This window comes from Falco rusticolus, chromosome 3 (genome assembly GCF_015220075.1).
Source record: "Falco rusticolus isolate bFalRus1 chromosome 3, bFalRus1.pri, whole genome shotgun sequence".
In the NCBI taxonomy this organism is placed as follows: Eukaryota; Metazoa; Chordata; class Aves; order Falconiformes; family Falconidae; genus Falco; species Falco rusticolus.
The window spans coordinates 114,548,476-114,570,684 of NC_051189.1; the positions used below are offsets into that span (position 1 = coordinate 114,548,476).

The 22,209-nt window shown below is 53.3% G+C and overlaps 1 protein-coding gene across 1 annotated transcript in view; it reads left to right on the forward strand.

Moving 5' to 3' along the window:
- Window positions 1–22,209, forward strand: part of SLC9A1 (solute carrier family 9 member A1) — a 31,491-nt gene that overhangs the window by 4,044 nt on the left and 5,238 nt on the right. Inside the window, exons 2-5 of the mRNA XM_037381508.1 lie at window positions 18,461–18,921; window positions 20,647–20,897; window positions 21,372–21,589; window positions 21,968–22,170. Coding sequence (XP_037237405.1) covers window positions 18,461–18,921; window positions 20,647–20,897; window positions 21,372–21,589; window positions 21,968–22,170 — 1,133 coding nt within the window. The remainder of the gene's footprint in view (window positions 1–18,460; window positions 18,922–20,646; window positions 20,898–21,371; window positions 21,590–21,967; window positions 22,171–22,209) is intronic.

The following is a 22,209-nucleotide window of genomic DNA, read 5'->3' on the forward strand; positions in this document are numbered from 1 at the left end:
TTGTGGTTATCAGTCCCTTTGCTGGCTGTGTGGACACAGTGGTCCCTTTGCAGTCCCTTTGCTGAGGCCTGGTAGCCAGAGCTTTATTGCAAGCTGCCAGCTCTTATCCACCTTGGGGAAGAGTTGGGGTTACCCGTGTCTCCAAAGCACATCTCAGGCCTTACCTTCTGAAGTGGAAACGCACAGCAGTCATATTTCCATCCTGCATTAGGAGCTGCCTTTGATCGAAGCATGCCCTGTTGTCTGTCTGTGGGGCCGTCTGTCTGCACCAAATGGCTCTTCAGCATCTGAGAGCTCCCCAGCTTCTTTGGAGCATTCTGGCCATTCCAACTTGCAGCTCAAGCATGTAGTGGGATGTGGTGGGTTGACCTTGACTGGATGCCACATGCCCACCAAGCCACTCTGTCGCTCCCCTCCTGAGCAGGACAGGGGGTGAATAAAAACCTCATGGGTAGAGATTAAAGGCAGTTTAATAAAGCAAAAGCAAAGACCATGCATGGAAGCAAACCAAAAGATTTATTCTTACTTTCCATCAGCAGGCGATGTCCAGCCACTTCCTGGGAAGCAGGGCTTCAGTACGTGTAGCAGTTGCTCTGGAAGACAAACCTAGTAATAAATGCCCCCACCTCTTCTCCTTTCTCTCAGCTTTTATTGCTGAGCAGACATCATATGGTATGGCATATCACTGCGGTCAGTTTGGGTCAGCTTTCCTGACTATGTCCCCTCCCAGGATCTTGCTCATCCCCAACCTACTGGTAAGGGGGAAGTGTTGGAGAGACAGCCTTGATGCTGTGCGAGCACTGCTCAGCTGTAACCGAAACACTGGTGTGTTATCACCACCTTTCTAGCTACCAATACAAAGCACAGCACTATGAGAGCTGCTATGGGGAAAATTAACTCCATCTCAGCCAGACCCAATACACGGGGACTTGATTTCTTACATGTCCATGCCAGAGACTGCTCAGAGGGTCCCTGCAAGGCACTACTTCACGGCTGAGCTCTCCTACCCTGCTTTTGCTCATTGATGCGCGTTAAGACACTAGCTAGCTGCCTGATGCCGTACTCCGGTTGGGATTGGAGCCTGTAGCAATCACTGAGTCATTGCTCTGTCTCTTTGTCCTTCTTTCACAGCGCTCAGCTTTTTCATGTGTCTGGGTCAGGGAAGTTGTCTGAGGTGTTCCCCCTCCCTCCAGACCGTCTGACGGCAGCCAGCGCCAACCTGGTGCTTCCAGAAAAATCACCACCGTGTGATTGTGGGGCTGGTTGGTGGAAAGCAAGAGTCTGTGCTAAGCGAGCAGAAAGGGAGCCCAGAGCTGTGGGTGGCAGTGTGTTATGTGGGGACACATTGCTGCTTTGAGGGTTTTTTGGTGACACATCTCAGCCTGGTTTACCGGGCACCGGGCACTGGGTATCCTGGTGTCAGGCTCTGGAGTTCAGTGCTGCTCCTGCAGCAGTGCTTGCCTTTGGGCAGTACCGACTGTCCCCATCACTGCAGGTGTCTGGGGAGGAACAAGATTAAGGAAGTTCCCGGTGCCTGCGGGCTGGTGATAGGAGCTGGGAAGAGAAGAGCAAGACATGACAGATGCAAGTGGGGTTGTGGAGCCTCACAGAGGCTCTGGGCATGGCAGGGTGGCTTCTGTGCACAAAAGAACAGGGACAATTTTAAAATTGCCAGAGAAACATTTTTAGAGGCTGGTGACAGCTGGCTGGCAGCGAGGTTTGGGTGCTAAAAACTTGGGTGCTTGTCAAATGCTTTTAGCAGCCCCCATCCCTCCCCTGAAACAAGGGCTTTTGGAGGGGTCATCCCAGAGGTCCCTGTGAGTTGAGGGACTCAAGGGTTTGTTTGGGCAAGGGGTGATAAGCAGGGTCGGAAACGTGTTGTGGTGGCATAGGATGTGAGAAGTGGGTCTTGAGACCAGATGCAGCAGAAACACGCCAGAGCAAAGCCACCAGCATGGGGAGACCACTGCGGTGAGACTTGAAAGGCTTGTAAAGGGGATGGGAAAGATGTGTGTCACCCCAGCCTTCATCATCATGTTGGAAATACGTGTGTCTGACATACAGGATGGGCGTGCCAGAGGTTATCTCTGTTGCCCTTCTGCCACTGCAGCGTTGGCTTCTCTAGAGCACCAGGCAGGGCTGTGCTGGGCAGGCTTCGCTGGGGATGGCCGTCACAGAAGGGTTTGGGTTGGAAGGGCCCTTAAAGCCCAGCTAGTTCCACCCCCCTGCCCTGGGCAGGGGCACCTCCTGCTAGACCAGATTGCTCCAAGCCCCGTCCAACCTGGCTTTGAACACTGCCAGGGATGGGGCACCCACAGCTGCTCGGGGCAACCTGTCCAGCGCCTCATCACCCTCACAGTAAAGAATTTATCCCTAGTATCTCATCTAAATCTACCCTCTTCCAGCTTAAAGCCATTACCCCTTCTCCTATTGCTACATGCCCTTGTGAAAAGTCCCTCTCTGTCAGCAAAGCTTGGCTGGTGGGAAGGGCTTCCAGAGGTTTCATGGGCTGTTTCAGCTGGAACCATGGGACTGGTTGATGCGGATTCTGTTGCTGAGCCAGAGGGAAACGCTTGTCTTAAAACCTACCCGCTCACAAGTGGCAGCCCCAGCTTATTTCATGTGTGGGCTGCAGGTACCAAAGTGGCGTGTGGTTTGAGATCACCCCAGACATTTCCCCGTTTTCAGCTGGTGCCGCAAAAGTGTAAATTGCCATGATAATTTAAACAGTCTCTTCTAATGCAGACTTGTTGCGTTCCCACTTCCTTATTGGGGAATGATCCAAACGCGTGCTGTGGTTTCCCTTTCTCTCTGCTTTGCCATCTCAGAAGGAACAGCCATGGCATTTTTTTTCCCTCCCTGTTCTGCCCATTGCTGGTGTCTGAGCAAAAAACCATCCAAACTGTTCCCTCCATGGATCTGAGAAAACCGTTAGATTAATTAGGGCTGGAAGAGTGAAAGGTTCCTGCTGTGAAATACGGGATGGTTGATGGAGTGGGAAAAGCTGAACATGTCTGTCATCACAGCCCATGCCTCCCTGGTGAGCCTTAATGTCCATTAAAGCAGAATTACACTTGGTTTGCAGCCATGGCTTTGCTCCCTGCAGGGACCCTGTCACCCACAGCGGTGCCTGGTTCTGCTTTTTGGACCTTGAAGCCACTCAGCAACGGAAGCTGTTGTTTCATCCCATTTATTAATGAAGGTTTGGACACCTGATACTGGGGATGAGGGATGGGTTGGCTTCCTGCAGTGTCTGCAGGTGGAATTTGGGATGTGGGCATTGACTTGTTGAGTCCTGCAGCAGGTGGGTGCTGGCCTGACTTTTGGGGAGATGCCATGAAGTTGTCCTTCCCCTGAACCCTCCAACAGAGCTGCGGTGGTTTGTGGGGTGGGAGCAGAACGTGCTGATATTTGTCCTGTTTGGTTCATGTATTCTGTCCCAAATTGCCTAAGCACCCAGCCGTGGCTTATGCACGATACCCAGAGGTGCTGGCGTTCCCTTGGGAATTAGTGGGGTGGAGAACACGTCTTTTGTCTGCAATTAGTATGGCTAAATAGAGTCCTTCAGGGTTTGAGAATTATATGTGGGAGAAGGGGAAAATGGGTGGTGGTGGAGGGAAGGGGGGAGGGTCGTTCTTTGGGTTACAAGTGTGTAAACCTGTGGCACCGAGGGACTGGAGCCTCTCCTCTGCAGAAGACAGACAGACATCTCAATGGCATTTGTATAAACTAGAAGCTTGTTAGGCTTGCAAAAGAGTATTTCATTAGCATAACCCTTTCCCTTTTCCCTCATGCAAGTCCTGGGTTTTGGCTGCAGACTGCAGAGGTAGTGAAGGCTGTAGAGACTGTCCCTGCGTCGTGAAGGAGTTGGTCTTTGGCTGGAGCATCGTTGGAGCTGTGGGTACCGAGAGAGGAAACTTTAAAAGTAAACAATTATGAGGATGAATTACTGCAACTGCCTCGTAAACATTTGATTTTTTTTTTTTCCTCCTTTCGGTCCCCAAGGCTTAATTTGTTCAAATAAAAACTGATATCCATCCAGAACAGTCTGTGAAAACACAGCCTTGCTGAGCAGAGATGGAGCTGGGTTACACCTCTCCCCTGCGCTGGCTTTGCTGGCCTGCCTGGGTCGTCTTCAGTTTCTTCTTGCCCATCAGGGCTCAAAGCTGCTGGTGTAGGCTTGATAACGACCTCGGTGTTTTGAAATCTGGGCTGGCCGGCTTCAAAGGGAATAGCAGAGGAGCAGGGAAACTGTGGCAATGGTGTGACTTGAACCAAATATCGGTGCTTGGTCCTCTCACTTCACAGTGCCAACTGATGTACCCCCTTAGGCAAGCTGTGCGATTGCCATCTATTCTACATGGCGGTTTATATCTTGCTTATCTTTCTAATTTTCCAATGTCTTCCAGTTGTGTGTTAATTGAGGGATGGCTATCTTGTCATATTTTGTTCTTCTGCCTTTCCTCGGGCAGAACACATGTGTTTCTGCTTGAGAAGGAAGAAATGAAATTAAAAGTTTTACAGATGGGCATGCACACACACGTTGCTGTGTGTTTGTCAGAAAAGGCGAGATCAAAGATTGATCATTGCTTGGAGTGGAGTAGTGAGAATAAATTTGGTGGTGTGTCACCTTTGGTGATACGTCACCCCATAGCTTGGGGTTCCTTCCCAAGACAGCTTGACCCACCTGTGTGATGGATTTGATAGGGGCGGGACTGACCAAAGGCTCATTTAAGGTTGGGGTGATGTTTTGAGATCCCTGAGCGGAAGGTTGGAGAAGGCAAAGTACTTTTTGTAATTAGAAGAGAACAAACACGTTTCCTTGGGTTGCCCAAGGGTGACTCATAAACGTCATAGGATCAGTGGTCTTTGTCTCCAGAAAGTCGCAATACAATCAACCTCAAGGGACAGCTCTTAAATTCTGCTTAATAGAAGGTGCTGGTAGGGAAGTAATTCACCTCTATTTATCAAGCCTGCATGACACACATTTGCAGAAGCAGACTCCCTTTTGCAGCAGGTTTTTTTCAGTGCCTGGAATTATTCTGCATTTTGGAGTCATGACATGCGAAATCTTAATGATGGATTTGGAGAGAAGGCAGCTTCCCACCCTGCTGCTGGAGATTTTAGTAGCAGAAGTGCCACAGGCATAGATTTAAGCATGCACAGGCCATTAAAGAGAAGAGCTGGTGTATCCAGCCCTGCTAGTGCCTCAGTTTCCCTTGGGAGTGCTTTCCCATGGCAGCCTCCATCCCTGGGGGGTGCATTACTCTCTCTCTCTCTCTCCTGGGTGCTTTCTCTCCTGGAGTGCGAGCATCTGCTCCCAGGAGCTCTTCTGTTAGCTTGGCTGGGTGTGAAATAGCATCGCCTGCGTTCTGGCTGAGGGGGGATGCTGGAAGCCTGAAATGGCATCTGATGGGGATGGTTCTCCAGCTCCAGGCTCTCGCCATGCTGGGCTCAGCCAGTGGGGTAAGAGCGTGCTGGCAGCTCGTGCCGAAAGCTGGGGAAGAAGTGAAGGTGACTGCGTTGGCTCTCAAGTCACCTCCGGCGTGTGCTGAGTGGTGCGTGTTGCTTTGTCTGGTTTGCAAAGCCCGGTAGTAATCAGTGATAATTGCAATTACCTCCTCCCTCCTGTCAGAGTGGAGACCAACAGGTTATTTCCTGAAAAGCTTTTGTTTGTCTTTCCTGCCCGTGTTCCCGGTAGGAAATCTGCCCTTCCTGGGAAGGGCGATTGGCATTGCTCTGCCTGCGGAGTTTGTCTGTGGTCACCTTGGGCTGGCTCAGCTTTAACTCTTCCTGAGGCTTCAAGGGCCAGCAGGAACCATGCATTAAATGTGTTGCCATGTGCTTGAGAGCCAGGAGTTGAGAGAGCAACAGGAGCCTTATTTTGGGTGACCAGGTGCCATCTCTTCACATTGCCTTGGGTACCTTCTGCTCCAGAGCAATTCAATATCTGCATTAAGCAGCATGGAGTTTCGCTTTGCACCGTGCAGAAAGTAACTGGGAGGATTTTAGTATAGAAATCTCCCAGCTTGAGGCAGACATGCCGCACTGACCCCTCCTAGCCTAGCTATCCGTGGCATCCAGTGTCACAGCTGAAGCAATCTGGGAAGAGCGTGGCTGGGAGTTATGTTTAGCTCCTGGCCCCTTTCCCTGGAGCTGGAGCAATTTTTCTAGACCTTCTCTTATTAGGCCTCCTCAAAATGCTCAAGTCCAGCTGCTGTCTCTGTTCTGATACTTTTGAAGGATCTGAACCTAGATGGGGATGCTGTTGTCCTATAGAAGACTTGGTTTTCCAGGGTAAATGGCCTGTGCCAGGAAGAGCCCAGCTTTACTGGCTTGGCTGTGGGATGCACCCATCCAGAGATGATGGAAAAAAGTCTAAATGAGTCTTGGAGCAGCAACAGCAGAAATTTGCGTGGCAGTTTGTCCCCATGTGCTTCTGTACCTGCATGCCCAGCTCCTGCTGAGTGAATGTCACAAGCTGGTAAATATTCATGTGGTCCCACCTTAGAAAAACTGTGCATGGAGCATGCCTGAAGGCTTTAAACAGGTTTGCTAATCATAACCTGTGGTTTGGGAGTGGCCTTGTAATGTGCCAGTTAGAGGAATGTAGTCAGCGGGGATCGAGGTCACTAGAGTACCCGCAAGTCACCGGAGACTTTTAATAGCCAGGTTGGCACGTAGCGCCTAACCCTTGACTGGTTTCTCCAAGCTCCTTCAGAGGAGAACCTTGGGTTTTGCAGCATTTTGTCATGGGGCAGCTCTGGAGCTGGAGAGAGGTGGAGGAGAGCTGCTTTGCTCACAGCTGTGCACAGCTGGATCTGGAAGAGGTTTCTTCAAGATGTGATTGGGACCAAACCTTGAAGTGTCCCATGCCACCACTGCTTGCTCCAGCAGCATCTCCATTTGGCTCCATGTTTTCCTCCCTACTTGAAATGCTGTAGCTGTTGGGTGACAGTCCAAGGTGCCAAAGGTTTATCAGTCTTTAATAGCAATTAGGTCTTTCTTAATATCTGCATTTCTTGCAGAGTGTCCTTGGCTTTTCTTCTGGTTTGAAGGAGAAGCATTATCTAAACATAGGACTGGAAATTGGGAGCTGCTGATTCTCACACCAGCTCTCACACCATTCACTTGGGGACTTGGGCAAGTCCATTTGATGTCTTATGTCTCTCATTTCCTTTTTACAGCTGGGAGGAAATTAATACCAGCTCTACAAAAGACTCCCAATTGATCTGTTAATTTCTTGTGAGTGCTTCAGAGATAAAATGAGGGTATGTGCTTTTGCTGCATCGGTTCTCCCTGCTGTTGGAAAAAAAAAATACTCAAGTGTTTCTACTAAATGCCCCTGTCTGTGGATTGCCGTCACGGCACGTTATGGTAGCATATGGGCACCTTCTCTTCCCGGGAGGCAGATGCTGTCCTCCCTGTCCTCCCCGTAGCGTTCCACAGTGCTCTCTCAACCCAGCCAAGGTGCCACTGGGCAAGGGGCAGGCTGTGGTCCATCCCAGCCTGGTCAGAGCAGGATATTGGTCCCAAAAGCCTGCTGTTGTGATGATCATCTCCCACAGTGTGAACCCTCGGGGACATCTGCCTGCGTGGATGCTCCCTGTGAGCTGCCAAGAGCCTGCCCCTGTGCTGCTGCTTTCTGAAAAATGGGCTTTTTAGGGCTGGCCTGCAAGTCACCGGCTGAATCAGGGGCAGGTGAATCAGGGAGGCAGGGAACATTCCTGCCCTGCCCTGCCCTACCCTGCTGTGAGGACAGCTGCAACCTGGCACTTCTCTGCCAGTTTTAGGGAAGTTTTCTGGGAGGTTTTCCTGGACACGGGTCTCCCCCAAACGTGGCTCTTGCAGTGGGTGCCCCAGGTCAGGGCCAGCTCTGTAGGGAGGTCTTGGCTGGACTGGAACCCTGGGCAGGCTGGTTTCTAAACCTAAGCCTAACTGAAAGCTAAGCCTAAGGCAAATGGAAACGTAAGTTGGAGCGGTGCAGATGGGGAGCAGGGCGAGTCTCTTTCCCACTGATGCCAGCGCCCAAATTAAGAGTTTGCTGCAAGCTGCTCCACGCAGCACAGCAGAGCCAACTGTTTAGTTTGGGTTGATCTTAATTAATTAGTGTATCTTATAGAGTTGGGGGGGAGGAGGGGGAGAATTAGGCAGCACTCAGGCTGTCGCTGGCTCGCTTGGCTGACCAGACCTTCTGGGTCAGGGCAGCAAGGTTTAATTGGGAGGAATTGCTGCTGGCTGTTTGGCGCTTGTCTGCAAAGTTGCAGGCTCAGCGGCATGAACATTTGCTGTCTGGTTTGCAGAGCTGCAGGGAAAAGCTAACCAACCACCCGGCGTGGGTGTTGGACCATGCAAAGGTTTTGGTGGGCTTCCATGAGCTGTCCCATACTGGGTGCTTGGGAAGGGAGAGGGACACAGCCCCTTTGGATAGGGGAATAGCTGACCAGGCAAACTGCAAATGAAGGAGCAGCACCCCCTTCCCCAGCTTTGTGCTGGAGGGGTGAGTTGTGCTGAGCCTGGATTGGGCCCCAAGGAAGAGATCTGTCCTTGTTATCGTTGAACTTCTCTTGGGCTGCGTAAACAGCTTGTTTATAAGTGTAAACAGCAGCTTTCTGCAAAGGGGGTCCGCCCATCCTGGCAGGCTGATATCCAGGGTGCCTGCAGATGATTCACAGCACTCCTGCGCGTCGGGGATTGTTGCATCCTCCTCCCGCTTTGCAGCACTGCAGCACTGCCATCGACGTCCCGCGACACCTGCGTTTCACTTGGCTGCAGCGCAGCATCCTCCTCCCCTGCGACCTTCCAGCAGGGCTTTGGGTGCAGAAAATGAGCTTTCCCTTACCAAGGGGAGCGTTTTGCTTCTGGGGGGGTGTCAGGGCAGTTAGGCAGCTGGGCTCATCTGCATGCAGCTCATGACTCCAGCTGCTGCAGGATGCAGCGACGCCTTTGGTTGTGTTCCCCAGGCTGCTTATCTTTTTGGGACCTTTCTGCATCTCTGAATCCAGCCCTACACAAAAGGGGTAACGTTGTGCTTTCCTAGTAGTGCCATCATCATCCTTGGGTATTTCTCTGCTGACGTTGGCCGTGGCTGGGAGGGGCTGCGTTGACAGGGTGTGAAGTTTGGCACCCCTGCATCCCTGTGGAGCCAGGCAATGCCTGCCACGGCTGGTACAGCCCTCTGTGGAGCTAGCAGCCCTGGGGGGTGCTGAGCAGGTGGAAGGCAGGGCCCTGGCACAATGGTGAGGATTAGAGGCACATTCCTACATGACGGTTGCTGGTTGCTGCCGGCACTGAGGTACCAGAAGAGGCTTTGCCCTTGCCCTGCCGTGACTACGGCTGTCTGCACAGGGGCTTGCGGGCAGCACAGCTCGGCGAGCGGTACCCACCTACTCACCCTCCCCTCCTGGCTGTAATGGCAGGTTTGACAGCATGCCGGACCCATTCCCATTATCACCAGTCCCCATGACTGTTTCTTATCCTAGCAGTTAAAATGTGTGAAACGGCTTTAAATAAATGCTCTCTGAAAGGCTCCAGGTGTGAAACAGCACAGCCTTGTACGCAGACCAGCTCTGAACTGTCTTCTCCTTGGCCCCTTGACCTTGCAGAGTGCCAGACCAGCATCGCTCCTGCTGATGTCCTGGCATCCATCCCTCATGTGCGCGGGGTGTGGGGAGCTGTCAGCATCCTCCTGAGGAGGAAGGCTCTGGCTGCAGCTTATTCTCTGTTTATCCTATTCTGGGGTATGGGCTTTGCTTCCCAAAGGTCCCCAGGGGACAGTGAGATCTGGGAAAGGCAAGTGCATGTCTGCTTTCTGCAGCTGCCTCAGGGGTGCAGGGTGTAGACTTGTCTCCCCTCCCATCAGAAGATTTACTTGGTGCCTGCCAGGGGAACTGGCTGCAAACTGCTGCTGCAGGAGAATGGTGCAACTGGGAAACTGTCAGGCATCGCAGCCCTGCTGCAACCCCCTCACCAGCCTCTCCTGGCAATAGAGATGCCAAGAAGCCATCTGCCCTTTGCATGGGATGAAGGGCTCTTCCCTGACACTGCGATGCTGCACTAACAGGGTTACCTGCTTTTGTTAATGTGCCTGTACTTTAAGAGCTTGACCAAGCTGGTTTGCACGAGTCCTTGCAAGGTCTGCAAGGGCCAGGCCAGTGCAAGTTATCGGTTGCCTTGCCTGACTGGCTAAGCTGCAGCGCGGCTGTTGAATGCTGGTACCTGATGTCTGCTTTTTGTTCTGTAGCTTTCACGTTTTGACTCATTTGTGGGCTGGCCCGATGCTATCAACACTGTTATCTTCTGCAAAGCAGGCAGGGTCCAGGCAGGTCACCTTCTCATGCAGGCTTGCCTCGCTGTAGGCGTTAGGGCTGAATACATGAGATTGAGTGAGCTAGAGGCTGTACCAGGCGGCTCCCGGTCTCCTATCACAGGAAACTCTTTCCATTTGCCCCCAGTTTGTTTGCAGTATGGGGGGAAGAGAGGGAAAACAAGGAGCAATTCAGCAGCTGCAAGGTGGGACCCAGCTGTTTAAGCAAAGTCTGTAGGCAAAGGGGATGGTAATGTCGCACCGAGAGAAAATAAACCCGTACCTTCGGCAACTAGCAACGGATCTTAATGGCTATTGACTGCAGCGACGTGACTTGTAGGGGTGTTGTGTGCAATCCAGCTCAGAACTGAGGTCTGGGAGTTGGTCACGATCGCAGCCAGGCAGTGCTGGGAACCTTGCCTTAGGTGGACAGACCTTGTGGGGACCCAGGGATGCTCGTGGATTTTAACCCGAGTCCTGAGCATCAGGCTGGTTACAGCCCCCTGCCCCTGGGTGGCTGTGGTGCAGAAGAGTGATCCCCGAAATTAGAGCTGGATGTCTTACTTTTCCCTTCCTTCCCTGTGCTTGCTTTGCACACCAAGCCCAGAGCAAGGTTTGGGTGAATGCCGGCTGTGCGGCCCGTGTGGTATCTGCATTAACTCAGTGAGTCACAAAAAGCAGTATAAATTAATTACCTTCCTGGTTCTTGGCTTTTCTTCGTAATTAGCGGCACGAAAATAATGAGGCTTGAATGAAACATTTGGTTTGATCTGGAGGAAATTGTTTTGCTTAAGAGCTCTTTCTGTACCTGTATCTTTAAAAAAAATCCACCAAATTCTAACCAGAAAATGTCATTTTGGGGTAAAAAATCAAAGCTTTTCCATTTTGGACATTGAGGCTGCTGGATGCTTCTCTAAAGGTTGCCCCAACTAACTCAAATTACTGAAATCAGTCCGAAGAGAGCTGCGGGAGAGCACTCGGGAGACCTGGACCTGCATTAAAACCCTGCCTGCTCTGTGGTAAAGCAGAAAAGAGTTTGATGAAGCCAAAGGTGCGGCAGGGCCCCACACGTGCTGTCCCAGTGGAGCGGCTGCTGGAGCGAGCTGCGTTTGGGCTCGGTAGGGCTGGAGGTTCAGGGCAGGTGGTGACGTTGGAGCTTGTGAGACGCAATGGATGTAATTTAAGTATCGTGGTTTTACCACCGCCCCTTGCAGGGTGACATGAGCCATGGCCTCGCTCTATTTTTAGGTGTAAATCACCAGCTATTTAATTCCTTTCTAGCAAGTTCAATTTTCATCCCCTTCCCTCGAGACTTCCCCATTACATCTGCTACCTGTGCCAGTGCTGGGTGCAGGCAGCTCTCCTGCACGCCCTTCCCCAGGCTTCTCACTCCCTGTCTTGCAGGCAGGTCGATGGATTTGGCTCCGTTTTACAAGGGAGACTGCACAGCAGGGCTGAGACGTGCTTCGAGCCACTATGAGACATCCCACAAGGGTTGTGCTGGAGGCCACCAGCAATGGGCAAAGCCTGGCTGATCTTTGGGCAGCTGCAGAAGTGGCTGATGGTCAGGCAGGGAAAGAGAGAAATCTAGCACCTTTTTTAGGAGGAAGGGGGATAAATGGAGAGAAGCTGTAGCCAAAATTTGGGAGCCTGAGATAGATCTTCCCCTGGGAGCTGGTTGCAAAACATTCTGTTCCTGCGTCACCATCCTTACAGAGCTTTAACCCTGCTGGGGCTTAGCGCCACATCCTTGACCCTCTACCACCCCAAAACGCAGAGCATGAAAGCCAGGTCACAGTGGTCTCAGTGCTTTGCAGACCCTGGAGCCCAGTCCCAGCCCTCCTCCTTGCCCCACTGTTTCTGGTAAGCAGAGAAAGAAGGGGGTGGTGCTGGGTAACGGCTTTGCAGATGACTAGTCCCCACGGCTGGTGACACATCAGTGACTTTGTAGCTCATCCACCAAAGCATCCATGTGTCAGGGTTCTCCGTGGTCCCTGTGTCACACGGGAGCATGGGAGGGTGTCCACACCTGCCCACATCCCTTGCCACCAGGTCGGTGGGTTTGCTGATGACACAGGGCTGCTGCATCTCTGTATGGCCCACCTGGACCCTGCCAGACTGGTATCCTAAAGGGTTAAAGTGGCCTTTGGAGGGGCCCTGGTGCAGCTGAGATAGCACGTTTCCTTCAGCCAGTGCTCTCTGCAGTGTCCTTCAGAAGGGCAGCCCTTCTGAGCATGCCTGCTCCCCCTCGCCACCTCCTTCCCGGACCCTGTGCCTTCTCCCAGGGCTTTTCCAGCACGGCAGCATGCTATGCACCCAAGCCACGCAGCTGCTCAGTCCTACCCTGCAGCCCAAACAAGCACCCGTGGGTCTCTAGGGCTGCAACGAGCATCACCCAGGGGGCTTACTAACCCCCCCACCTACCTCCTTTCAGAAAAAATCATCCAGGGGGTGGAAGAGCTATCTAATCCCTGGTTAATAATTGTGTAATTTCTCTCTCGGGGCTGCCGCCTGCCTGCTGGAGCCTGCAGCTGCTCTAATAAACTTGTGAAGCCTGGGAGGATGGGGCGTTTTTGTAACCGTTCTCGTTTCTTGTGCCTCCTCTTAGCTAACAGGCTCTTCCTGGAAGCAGCCTGGCTTTCCTGCAATGTTCCCCATGCGTGGGCGCTTGGGAAGCCAGGGTGAAGCTGCAGGAGCATCCCGCTTAACCGTAAACGTGCCAAGCCCTTCCAGCCACACCACGTGCTCCCCTCCCTCCTTCCTCTCCCTGTTTACCAGGCTCCAGCTCAAACACCAAGTGTGTTTTCTTCCTTCTTCCTTCATATTTCTTTTACTCCTGTGAAAGGAGGGGATGTTAACCCCAGCCAAATTCAGCCTGCAGCTTTGGGAGGATGTGATGGCTGGTGGCAATCCCAGCTGTGGGGACTGACTCGTGGGGACCAGTGCATGGCAGCTCTGAGGCCTGGGGGTTCCCGTAGTCCCCAGGGCTGACACTACCTTATGGTGCAAGTTACCTCCAGCATTGACATTATATATATATTTTTATATAGGTATATATAAACAATATTTTAAATTTTTAATATTTTATTATTATTATTACCTCTTAACACCAGTATTTTTCAGGGCCATGGGGATTGCAAGGACTCTTACAGCTCCAAATCCAGCAATGTCCCCAGAGTGGGAGATATAGCTGTCTCCCAGACCTGGCCTGGAGCAGGGAAATGCGTGAAGGTTTTGCCTCCTTTCTTCCATCATGTGTTCTTTTGAAGTGTTTGATTAAAACGTTTCTTCCACACTGCTTTGAGAGAGGTCTTTAAAATTAGGGGAGTGCTGCCAGAGCTCTGACTAAGCCTGACTTTGGTCCCATGCCATATGGAGCTGTATTGCAGCGACCAAAGTGATGGGAAGGGAAAGAAGTCCTGCATGGGTGGGGACAGGCAATGCCATCGGGCGGGGAGGGAGGGGACCATATAGATGCTGTAGGACACAGAGCCTGTGGTCCTCAGAGCTTTCTGTTGTGGGATGAGACTGGGCTGAGCAAAGGGGAATGTTCCTTGCTCCCTTTTGCAGTAGGTTCCCAGTACTGGAGCCACCTCAAGAGCTGCTGTTGGTTTGAGAGCTACAAATCATCCCCTTCTGGCCTTGAGGAAGGGTTTCCAAATTGCTGTGAGCAGCTCGGGGCATGTAGATCACCTCTACTTTATCTGCAGCGCAGGAAGCATCGCCTCAGGCAAATGCTGCTGTGGGGACCCAGCTCATTTTGCCAGCAGCTGTCCCCCGGGGTGGGTGTGCTGGGTGTGGGTTGGGTGCCCAGCACCCTGCCCTCCATGTTTCTTTCCTCCTTATCCCTTCAGGCTCTTCCCACCCAGGCTGAGAATGGAAATAGATCAGATATGGTGGCTTTTGAGTCATTAAGCAGTGAAGGAGCAAATGCTGCTGGATGGAGCTTATGTAACGCCAGGCACAGCATCCGGCCCATGCGCCAGGGCTGCGGTAACCCAGATACAGCCGAGGAGGAAAAAACCACACGTAGGTCAGAGTCTTTCCCAAGCTGTTTGGTTGGGGAGTAATATTACATGGCACTGCATCTGATAGCAGCCAGGGCCTTGAGAAGAGCAGCCTGGCTCCCCCTTGGTAGGGTGGGAACAAACCTTTCGCAGCTGAATGGGAACCCTTGTGTTTGCTGGGTGAGGATCGGGCCTTGCAAATCTGGAGACTGAACATGGCTCGCAGTGCTGGGGCCGGCTCGGGTGTCTTCGTTCAGCTTCCACAGCCTCCAAAATACAAGCTTGTTTTATGGACAAGGGGGAGAGAAATAATCTGCCTTGCGCACAATCCAACAGACACCGGTGGTTCTTGCAACCGCTGAAGTTAGTGGAGGAAAATTCCTGGTGGCCTGCACTTGGGTAGAAATGGCCCTGTGCAAATGTGCTGACACCAAAATGAAGGCAACTGGTGGATCAGAAACTGCAGAGTAAATTTTGCAGCACAGGCATCACCTTGCAACAGCTTTCCTGTCCAAAATGCCTTTAATTTGGAGAATGATGATTTCCCCTTGTCCTTCAAGTGCTTAGGCTGCGGCTAAAATGGAAAGCCGGTCCCCAGCTCCTTTCTTGCCCCTAACCCAGGAAGAGCTGACCACCAGTGGAGAGCGATCCCCATGGTCGCCTTTGCTGGGCACAATGCAAGCCATGGTGCGTGATGTGGACGAGAAGCTGTTTTAATGGGAACTATTAACTTCTGGATTTCCTTTTCCTTGTTTGCTCAAGCTCTTGGGGTTGATGTTTACTCAACTTGTCTTGCTTTTAATAGTTTCGGTGGTGGTTGATGCTGTTGATAGGGGAACTGCTCTCATGGAGATTGTTTTCCAAGGGAAGAAACTTGGGTGACTGTGTATGCCCCATGCTGGTGATTTGGGGGTTGTGGGTCACTCTCAGGGAAGTGGGGTCTCAAGGGGCTTCCCCCCTGGTGGCATTCAGGAAAACCAGCTGAAACCCAGTGGGTGTTTCTCCATGGGAAAAGCTGCTCCATGTGCTTGCCTGTCCACTCCTGCACATCTCTGCTTGTCCTCCAGACATGGATGTGCCAGAGACCAGCTGCCTCATCCCCTCTGCTTCCACATCATTTGTTTATTCAGGGTGTGCAGGCAGCAGCGTGCTGGGAGACTCGTACGCCTGGTGCAGGCACTGCCTCTCAGTGACTGCTCCTTGCTTCTTAGGGAAGCGCTTCCCGTGCGGCTGGTGCAGCCCTCCCAACCAGAGGGACCTCTCAGGTGCTGTTTCCTGCCCTTCTGCTGCAGCAAGAAGTCCTTGCTGCTTAACAGAGGAAAACGAAGGAGCGCTGGGGGTCTTGCTGTGCCCCCCATGCCTCCTGGCTCATCCTGGGTTTGTGCAGGCGGCAGAGGATTTGCAGCAACCACTGTGGTAGATGAGTTCCAGTTTCCAGCAGGGTCACCACATCTGGGGACAGGTGGGTGGCAGCAGTAGGTACCTGAGCAGGCAAGCAGCACAGCTACCTGCTCGGCAAATAACCTTTTACCAAAGCGACCTTGAACAGGAGCCTGGGGGTTATTAAAGTTGTTTTTAATTGGTAGTAGTATTGGTATTATGGCTATTATCAAAAATTATTACCCTTCCCGCTGCCCCCAGATGCATTCATGGCTAGGCATCTTCATCACCCAGCATCCTGCTGCAACATCCCTCTTCCTCTGGGAGAGAAATTCAGGCACAGAGCTGGGATCAGACCTGTTTGCCCCTGCCTGGCATCACCCCTGTGGCGAGAGCATTTCTTTCTATTAATCACCTGCACCCCGAAGTGGGATGCTGGCCTGGCACTCAGAGCAGGATCCCAGCAGGATCCCAGCAACAGATTGGTACCAATGAGCTTTCCAGTGCTCTAAAAATACTGAGCGGAGAAAGCAGGGAGCAAAAAATGCCTGAGATTCAGTGAAATCAAAGGCATAATTAAAATGCAGCCCGTGTGAGTGTATTTTTAGGGCCTTACAAAAAGGCTCTAAAACATTGAATTCACATCAGCACGCGAATGTTCCAGTTTGATGGGATCCTGGGGCCTGTGGGGAAGAAGTGAGAGATGCTTAATTGTCAGTGTTTGTGTTTTATTCATGATTGAACGTACTTAGCAAGCGAAAACTGATTTGCTGCAGGCTTCTCGCTGCTTGTGTGGCTTTAAACCTTATTCTGGCCAGGGCTGGCATATGCTGAGATGGGCAATTGCCCGGTGTGCTGGAAGGGCCGGTTGTTCACGGTGTTTGCATGAGCTGTGCCTGGAAAAGGAATTCTTACCTCCCCTCCCATGGAGAGGTCCCCACCAGGGCTACCTTGTGGTGCTCAGCACTTGTCTGGGCTCCGGGGGGATGAGAGACAGAAGAAAAATCCTGTGGGGGTAAATCAGGAACTGCATCCAGACCAGGAGGCCCCTAAATGCAGGTGGCTGGACATTGGGAGAGTACTGGGAGAAAGCTCAGACGCTTCCCACCTCCTCCTGGCTTCCCCTCATGCCCGAACCTGAAGGCCACAGAGCAATTTGCTCAGAGATCGGTGCTGCTGCCACAAAGGCAACGTAGAACCCAGACTCCTTCCCACATCACTCCAGCACCCGAGACCCCACAGAGCTGCCTGGGCACTGCTGGAATGGTGCTGCTGGACCTGCATGGAGCCTTGGGTGTGATGAACCCTCCGGCCTCTGCAGTGCTGGGCTGGCCCATGCCGAAGCCAGCACCAGCAGCTCAGGTAGCAATTTGAGGTCTAGTCCTGCCCTTGGGGACCTGTGTGTGGCCGTGGCTGGTCGCTGACTCAGTGCCCATCCTTAAGGAGGGATTGTGAAAGCAGCTGCTTCTCCCATTGGAGCTGGATTCATCTGGCACCTTCCCCACTCAGCTGCGCAGGTGGAGGAGGGATGAGCTGGCACCACGGCACAGATGTGGTCCCTGCAGGCTTGGCGGGGCCGGGGGGACGGTGGGGCTCACTGCAGCACAGAGCAGCTCTGGATCATCAGGGGAATGGTGGCTCGTTAGGGAGGAGGGGGGTTTAATCTGTTGTGAAACGATGTGCAGATGGCACAGCTGCCCGGCCGGAAGGAACAGAGGAACATGGGATGCCAAGGAAGAGTTCCTTATTTTAAACAGCTTCCCTTGCCAGGGAACAAATGTGCCTCATTTCAAAATAATAATTATAAAGCCTGGGAGAGGATCCAGGGAACCCAAAATCCTTCTGTGGGTATCAGTGTGATGGCTGAAGTGCTGCTTTGGTTGGCATCGTGCTGCCTGCCTGACCTGGCAAGCAGATGCTCGTGTTGCCGAGGCCGTGGGGTGTTTGGTGGATGGATGTCATCCCAGTGGGTCACGGCTGGCTCGAAGATCTGCATTTGGGGTTGTGCTGTGATTCAAAAAGGGGAAAGAGTTCCCTCTTGCCTTGCACCCCAAGGAATAGCCCTGCACTGTGAGGATATGTCCTGTCCCTGCTCCGTGCCCGGGAGCGGCCCTACCTGCAGGGAAGGCAGGCATTGCTGCGGCTGGCCGTAGGAAACCTCCCAGCTTGCTCCTGTAGCTGCAGGAAGGGGAACAAGGAGCCGTTCCAATTGCATCCTCAAACCTGCTGAGCACCAGCTCCCCTCCCTGCCCCCTGCGTCAGGGGCACCTGGGGACAGGCACTGCGCTGCTGCCTCCTGCCAGCGCCTGGCACGCTGGCTGTATGGCGCTCGGTGGGCAGGCTGCTGTCTGACAGGAGGTAAATGCCAGTGCCTACATGCGCCTGGGATTAGTAGCTGCGATGGAAGAGCTGGAGCCAGCAACAGCTTGGGTTGTGAGAACCGCCTGTGCTGCACATGGCTGTCGCGGCAGCCTGGGGGTCCACCGAGGGACCTTGGGGTGCCCAGAGGGAGGCTGCTGACTGTTGAACTGGGACTCGCTGTTATTTTCTGGCCTGAAATGAAGCAATGCCAGGGTATGTGGGTCTGGTGAAGCTGCAGTTTTCACTTTACAGCTTAGGGAGGAAAGGGGTTAGAAGGAGAAACCGAGGCACAGTAAGAGTGCAGGGAGGACTGGGAGCTGGTCCCTGGTGCCTGCAGGTGTGTCCTCCTGCAGAGGGCACCCTACAGGCTCATTGCCAACGTGTCTTGCTCTCTCCTTCTCTCCAGGCTTCCATGTGATCCCTTCAGTGTCCAACATCGTTCCAGAGAGCTGCCTGCTCATTGTGGTGGGCCTTCTGGTTGGGGGGCTCATCAAAGGCGTGGGTGAAAAGCCCCCCATCCTCAAGTCGGACATCTTCTTCCTCTTCCTCCTTCCACCCATCATCTTGGATGCTGGCTATTTCCTCCCCTTGCGCCAATTCACCGAGAACCTGGGCACCATCCTCATCTTCGCCGTGGTGGGGACGCTCTGGAACGCCTTCTTCTTGGGTGGTCTGATGTACGCTGTGTGCCAGCTTGGTGGCCCTGGCCTGAACCACATTGGCCTCCTGGCCAACCTGCTTTTCGGCAGCATCATCTCGGCCGTGGACCCCGTGGCTGTGCTGGCTGTCTTTGAGGAGATCCACATCAACGAGCTGCTCCACATCTTGGTTTTTGGGGAGTCCCTGCTTAACGATGCTGTCACAGTTGTAAGTGGATAAGGGGTGTCTGCCAAGGGGATGAGGTTTGCTTTGATGAAATACTCTGGGTGGTGGCACCGGGATTGGTAGCTATCAATCAAGCCCTGCGGGCAGAACCATAGACTGGGCTATTGCAAGGTGCCAGGTGCCTCCTGCCAGCTGAGCTGCAGCAGCTCTGCTTGCTCCTAACCTTTTGTTGGTGCAAAGCTAAATATAGCAGCTTAAAACACCGCAAAGGTGGATTAAGGTGAAGTGTTTTACTTGGCAGTTTGGGGAGACCAAAAGCAAGTGCCCAGCCAGCTACCACCACTCGGTGAAGAGCAGGACTGTTCTGGCACCTTGGTCTCTTGGGAATCTGCTCTCCTGGGTGAAATTGCTGCCTGCTGCCGTGCTCAAGCCTGTCCTACCAGGGGAAATGAGCAGGAGCACAGAGGGGCTGGGTCAGGCAGCACTGCTATGTAGCTGCTGCTCCCTCCTCCTTCCTCATGTGGTCTTCCTTGCTGTCCTCCAGCTACAGCACCGAGGAGGTGGGAGGGCAGGTCATGGACAGCCATGGCAAGGGGGCAGCTGTGGGGGCTGTGGCCAGGCTGGCATCCCACCTGGGTCATCTCTCAGCTCCGGTCTCTGAGCAGCAACTTTGCAGCGACCTTTGGCAGGTTGGGGGCCAGGCCACCTCCTCTGAGGTCATGCCATTTCCAAAGGACATCTGTGTCCAGGTGCTGGCTTGGCTGTCAGCGTGGCATTCTCCTCTCTGCAGAGCTGGCCTCTAAATTTACCTCTAACCCACTGCTTTTTCCTGGCTCTTCTCCCATATCCCAGCTGTCTACTTTGGAGCTGGCCACTCAGCATGCTGCTGACGAGGTTCCTGGTGGTGAGGAACATGCTGTCCCACCACAGGGCTTTTCCCAGGCACATCTCCCCTCTTTTGACCAGAGGGGCTGCCTGCAGGGTCCGTGTCCCTGCTCGCATCCCTGGGGAATTCTCTTGCATTCTGCTGTTACCTCTGTCCCTGCCCGTGTCCCAGGACCCAGCCCTGGCAGGCAGGAGCTGGCACCTTGCCCTCTCACTGCTTGCAAGCGCTGCCATCCCTGCAGGGTGCCCTAAAGCCCATTTCTCATCCTGTGTCAGCTTCTGGTTTAAAATTTCACCAATAAATACGTCTGGGGGTGGGAGAAGGCGATGCAGCCTGGGGTGGGGTCCTCCTGCGAGGTTGTCCTCTTAGCTACAAAGCTGCATTAAGGGTTTGGGCTGTTCTCTGGGCTGAGCTGGGCAGATGTTGGCTTTTGTCTCCATGTCCCCCAGCCTGGATCTGTCCTGACGTGCTCGTTGGGTAACAGGAACGGTCTCTGGCTGGTTCAGCCCTTGACCAAAGCCCCTCCTGGGGCAGTGGTCAGGGCTGTGTTGAAGAAGAAACACAAATGTGTCCCAGACACATCTGCGATGGCACCATGTCCCTGTGAGCCACAGAGGACAGAGAGCTGGTCCCTATGGGTCTGTGTCTTGCACAGCAAAGCACCACCAGCTTTTTTTTTTGGCACGAGGCTTGGTCAAGCACAGGACCCAGATCAGGGTCCCCCAGCAGTGGCACACCTCATCTCAGATGTGCCGTGCTGGGTACCTGCCTGGCTCCCTTTGCTGCTGCTCTCCCAAGGAAAGTCCTCGTGCAGATCTCTGAGGTGAGGCTGTCTCTTGTCAGCAGAGCAGTTTGAACCCCCTCTCCCTTCTTCCTCTCAGGTCCTCTACCACCTCTTTGAGGAGTTTGCCAACTTCGAGCAGGTGACCATTATTGATATCATCCTCGGCTTCCTCAGCTTCTTCGTGGTATCACTGGGCGGTGTCTTCGTGGGTGTCATTTACGGGGTGATTGCTGCCTTCACGTCCCGCTTCACCTCCCACATCCGAGTCATCGAGCCCCTCTTCGTCTTTCTCTACAGCTACATGGCATATCTCTCTGCTGAGCTCTTCCACCTCTCCGGCATCATGGCGTGAGTTGGGCATGGGTGGGATGAATGCCCTCCTGTCCCCAGGACCATGTGGAGGATTTACTCTGGTGTAACCACAGCCCTCTGGCTATCCCAGCATGGCCAGTACATGCCCAGTGAAGGCCAGAGGTGTGTTTGGGCTGGGATAGGTAGACAGGCAGATGAGGGAAGTGACTCTCTTGAGTTGTCCCACAGATCCCGGTCACTGTCAGCTCATTGCCCGTTCTCCTGGGCACACAGTAGCAAGCAGGGCCTGCTGAGCACTGAAGATGACATGTTTTTGTGCTGCCTGGCTCTGATGCTCACTCCTGCCTGCCAGGGGGAAGGAGAAAACCTGGTGTTGCCTTTCTTTGGAGACCTTGTGTCTCACAAGCCCTGTCCTGCTCGGGGTTTTGTTATAAGAGCACAAAACACTGCTGCAGGGCCAGGGGTTGGAGCTGTCCCCATGGCTGCTGAGTGCCCCAACCTTGCTCCTAGGCTCATCGCCTCTGGCGTGGTCATGCGGCCCTATGTGGAAGCCAACATCTCCCACAAGTCCCACACCACCATCAAGTATTTCCTCAAGATGTGGAGCAGTGTGAGTGAGACCCTCATCTTCATCTTCCTGGGTGTCTCCACTGTGGCTGGCCACCACTACTGGAACTGGACCTTCGTCATCAGCACGCTGCTCTTCTGCCTCATCGCAAGAGTTTTAGGTAAGGGTGTCAGTGTGGTGGCAAAGTCCTTGGGGACAGTCCTGGGTGACAGGCAACTCTCAGGGCCATGAGGAAGGCCCAAGTTTGCCTTGCTGGGGAGACTGGAGTTGACTGGGTGGCACTGCTCCATCATGGACATCAGCCTTGCTGGTGGTTGGCTTTGTGGGGACCTGGGGATGAGGCCACATTTGTGCTAGAGGTGGGGTTGAAGCTGGTCAGAGGTGTTGGGGTGAGCGATGGGACAGCACCCACCTGGACCCATGTCCCCAAGGGTGTGACACTGTGCTGGGCCGCAAAGTGGGCTGCTGGGGTGTCTCTTTGGGGCTGGAGGGCATCCTTCACTGGCCACTCACATGAGGCCCTGCCCCACTCCCCCAGGCGTCCTGGTCCTCACCTGGTTCATCAACAAGTTCCGAATTGTGAAGCTGACGCCGAAGGACCAGTTCATCATCGCCTATGGGGGCCTGCGGGGAGCCATCGCCTTCTCCCTCTGTTACCTCCTGGACTATAAGCATTTTGGCATGAGGGACATGTTCCTCACAGCCATCATCACGGTCATCTTCTTCACAGTTTTTGTGCAGGTTTGTGGCACGCAGGTGTGGTTTCAGAGGGAAAGGGGG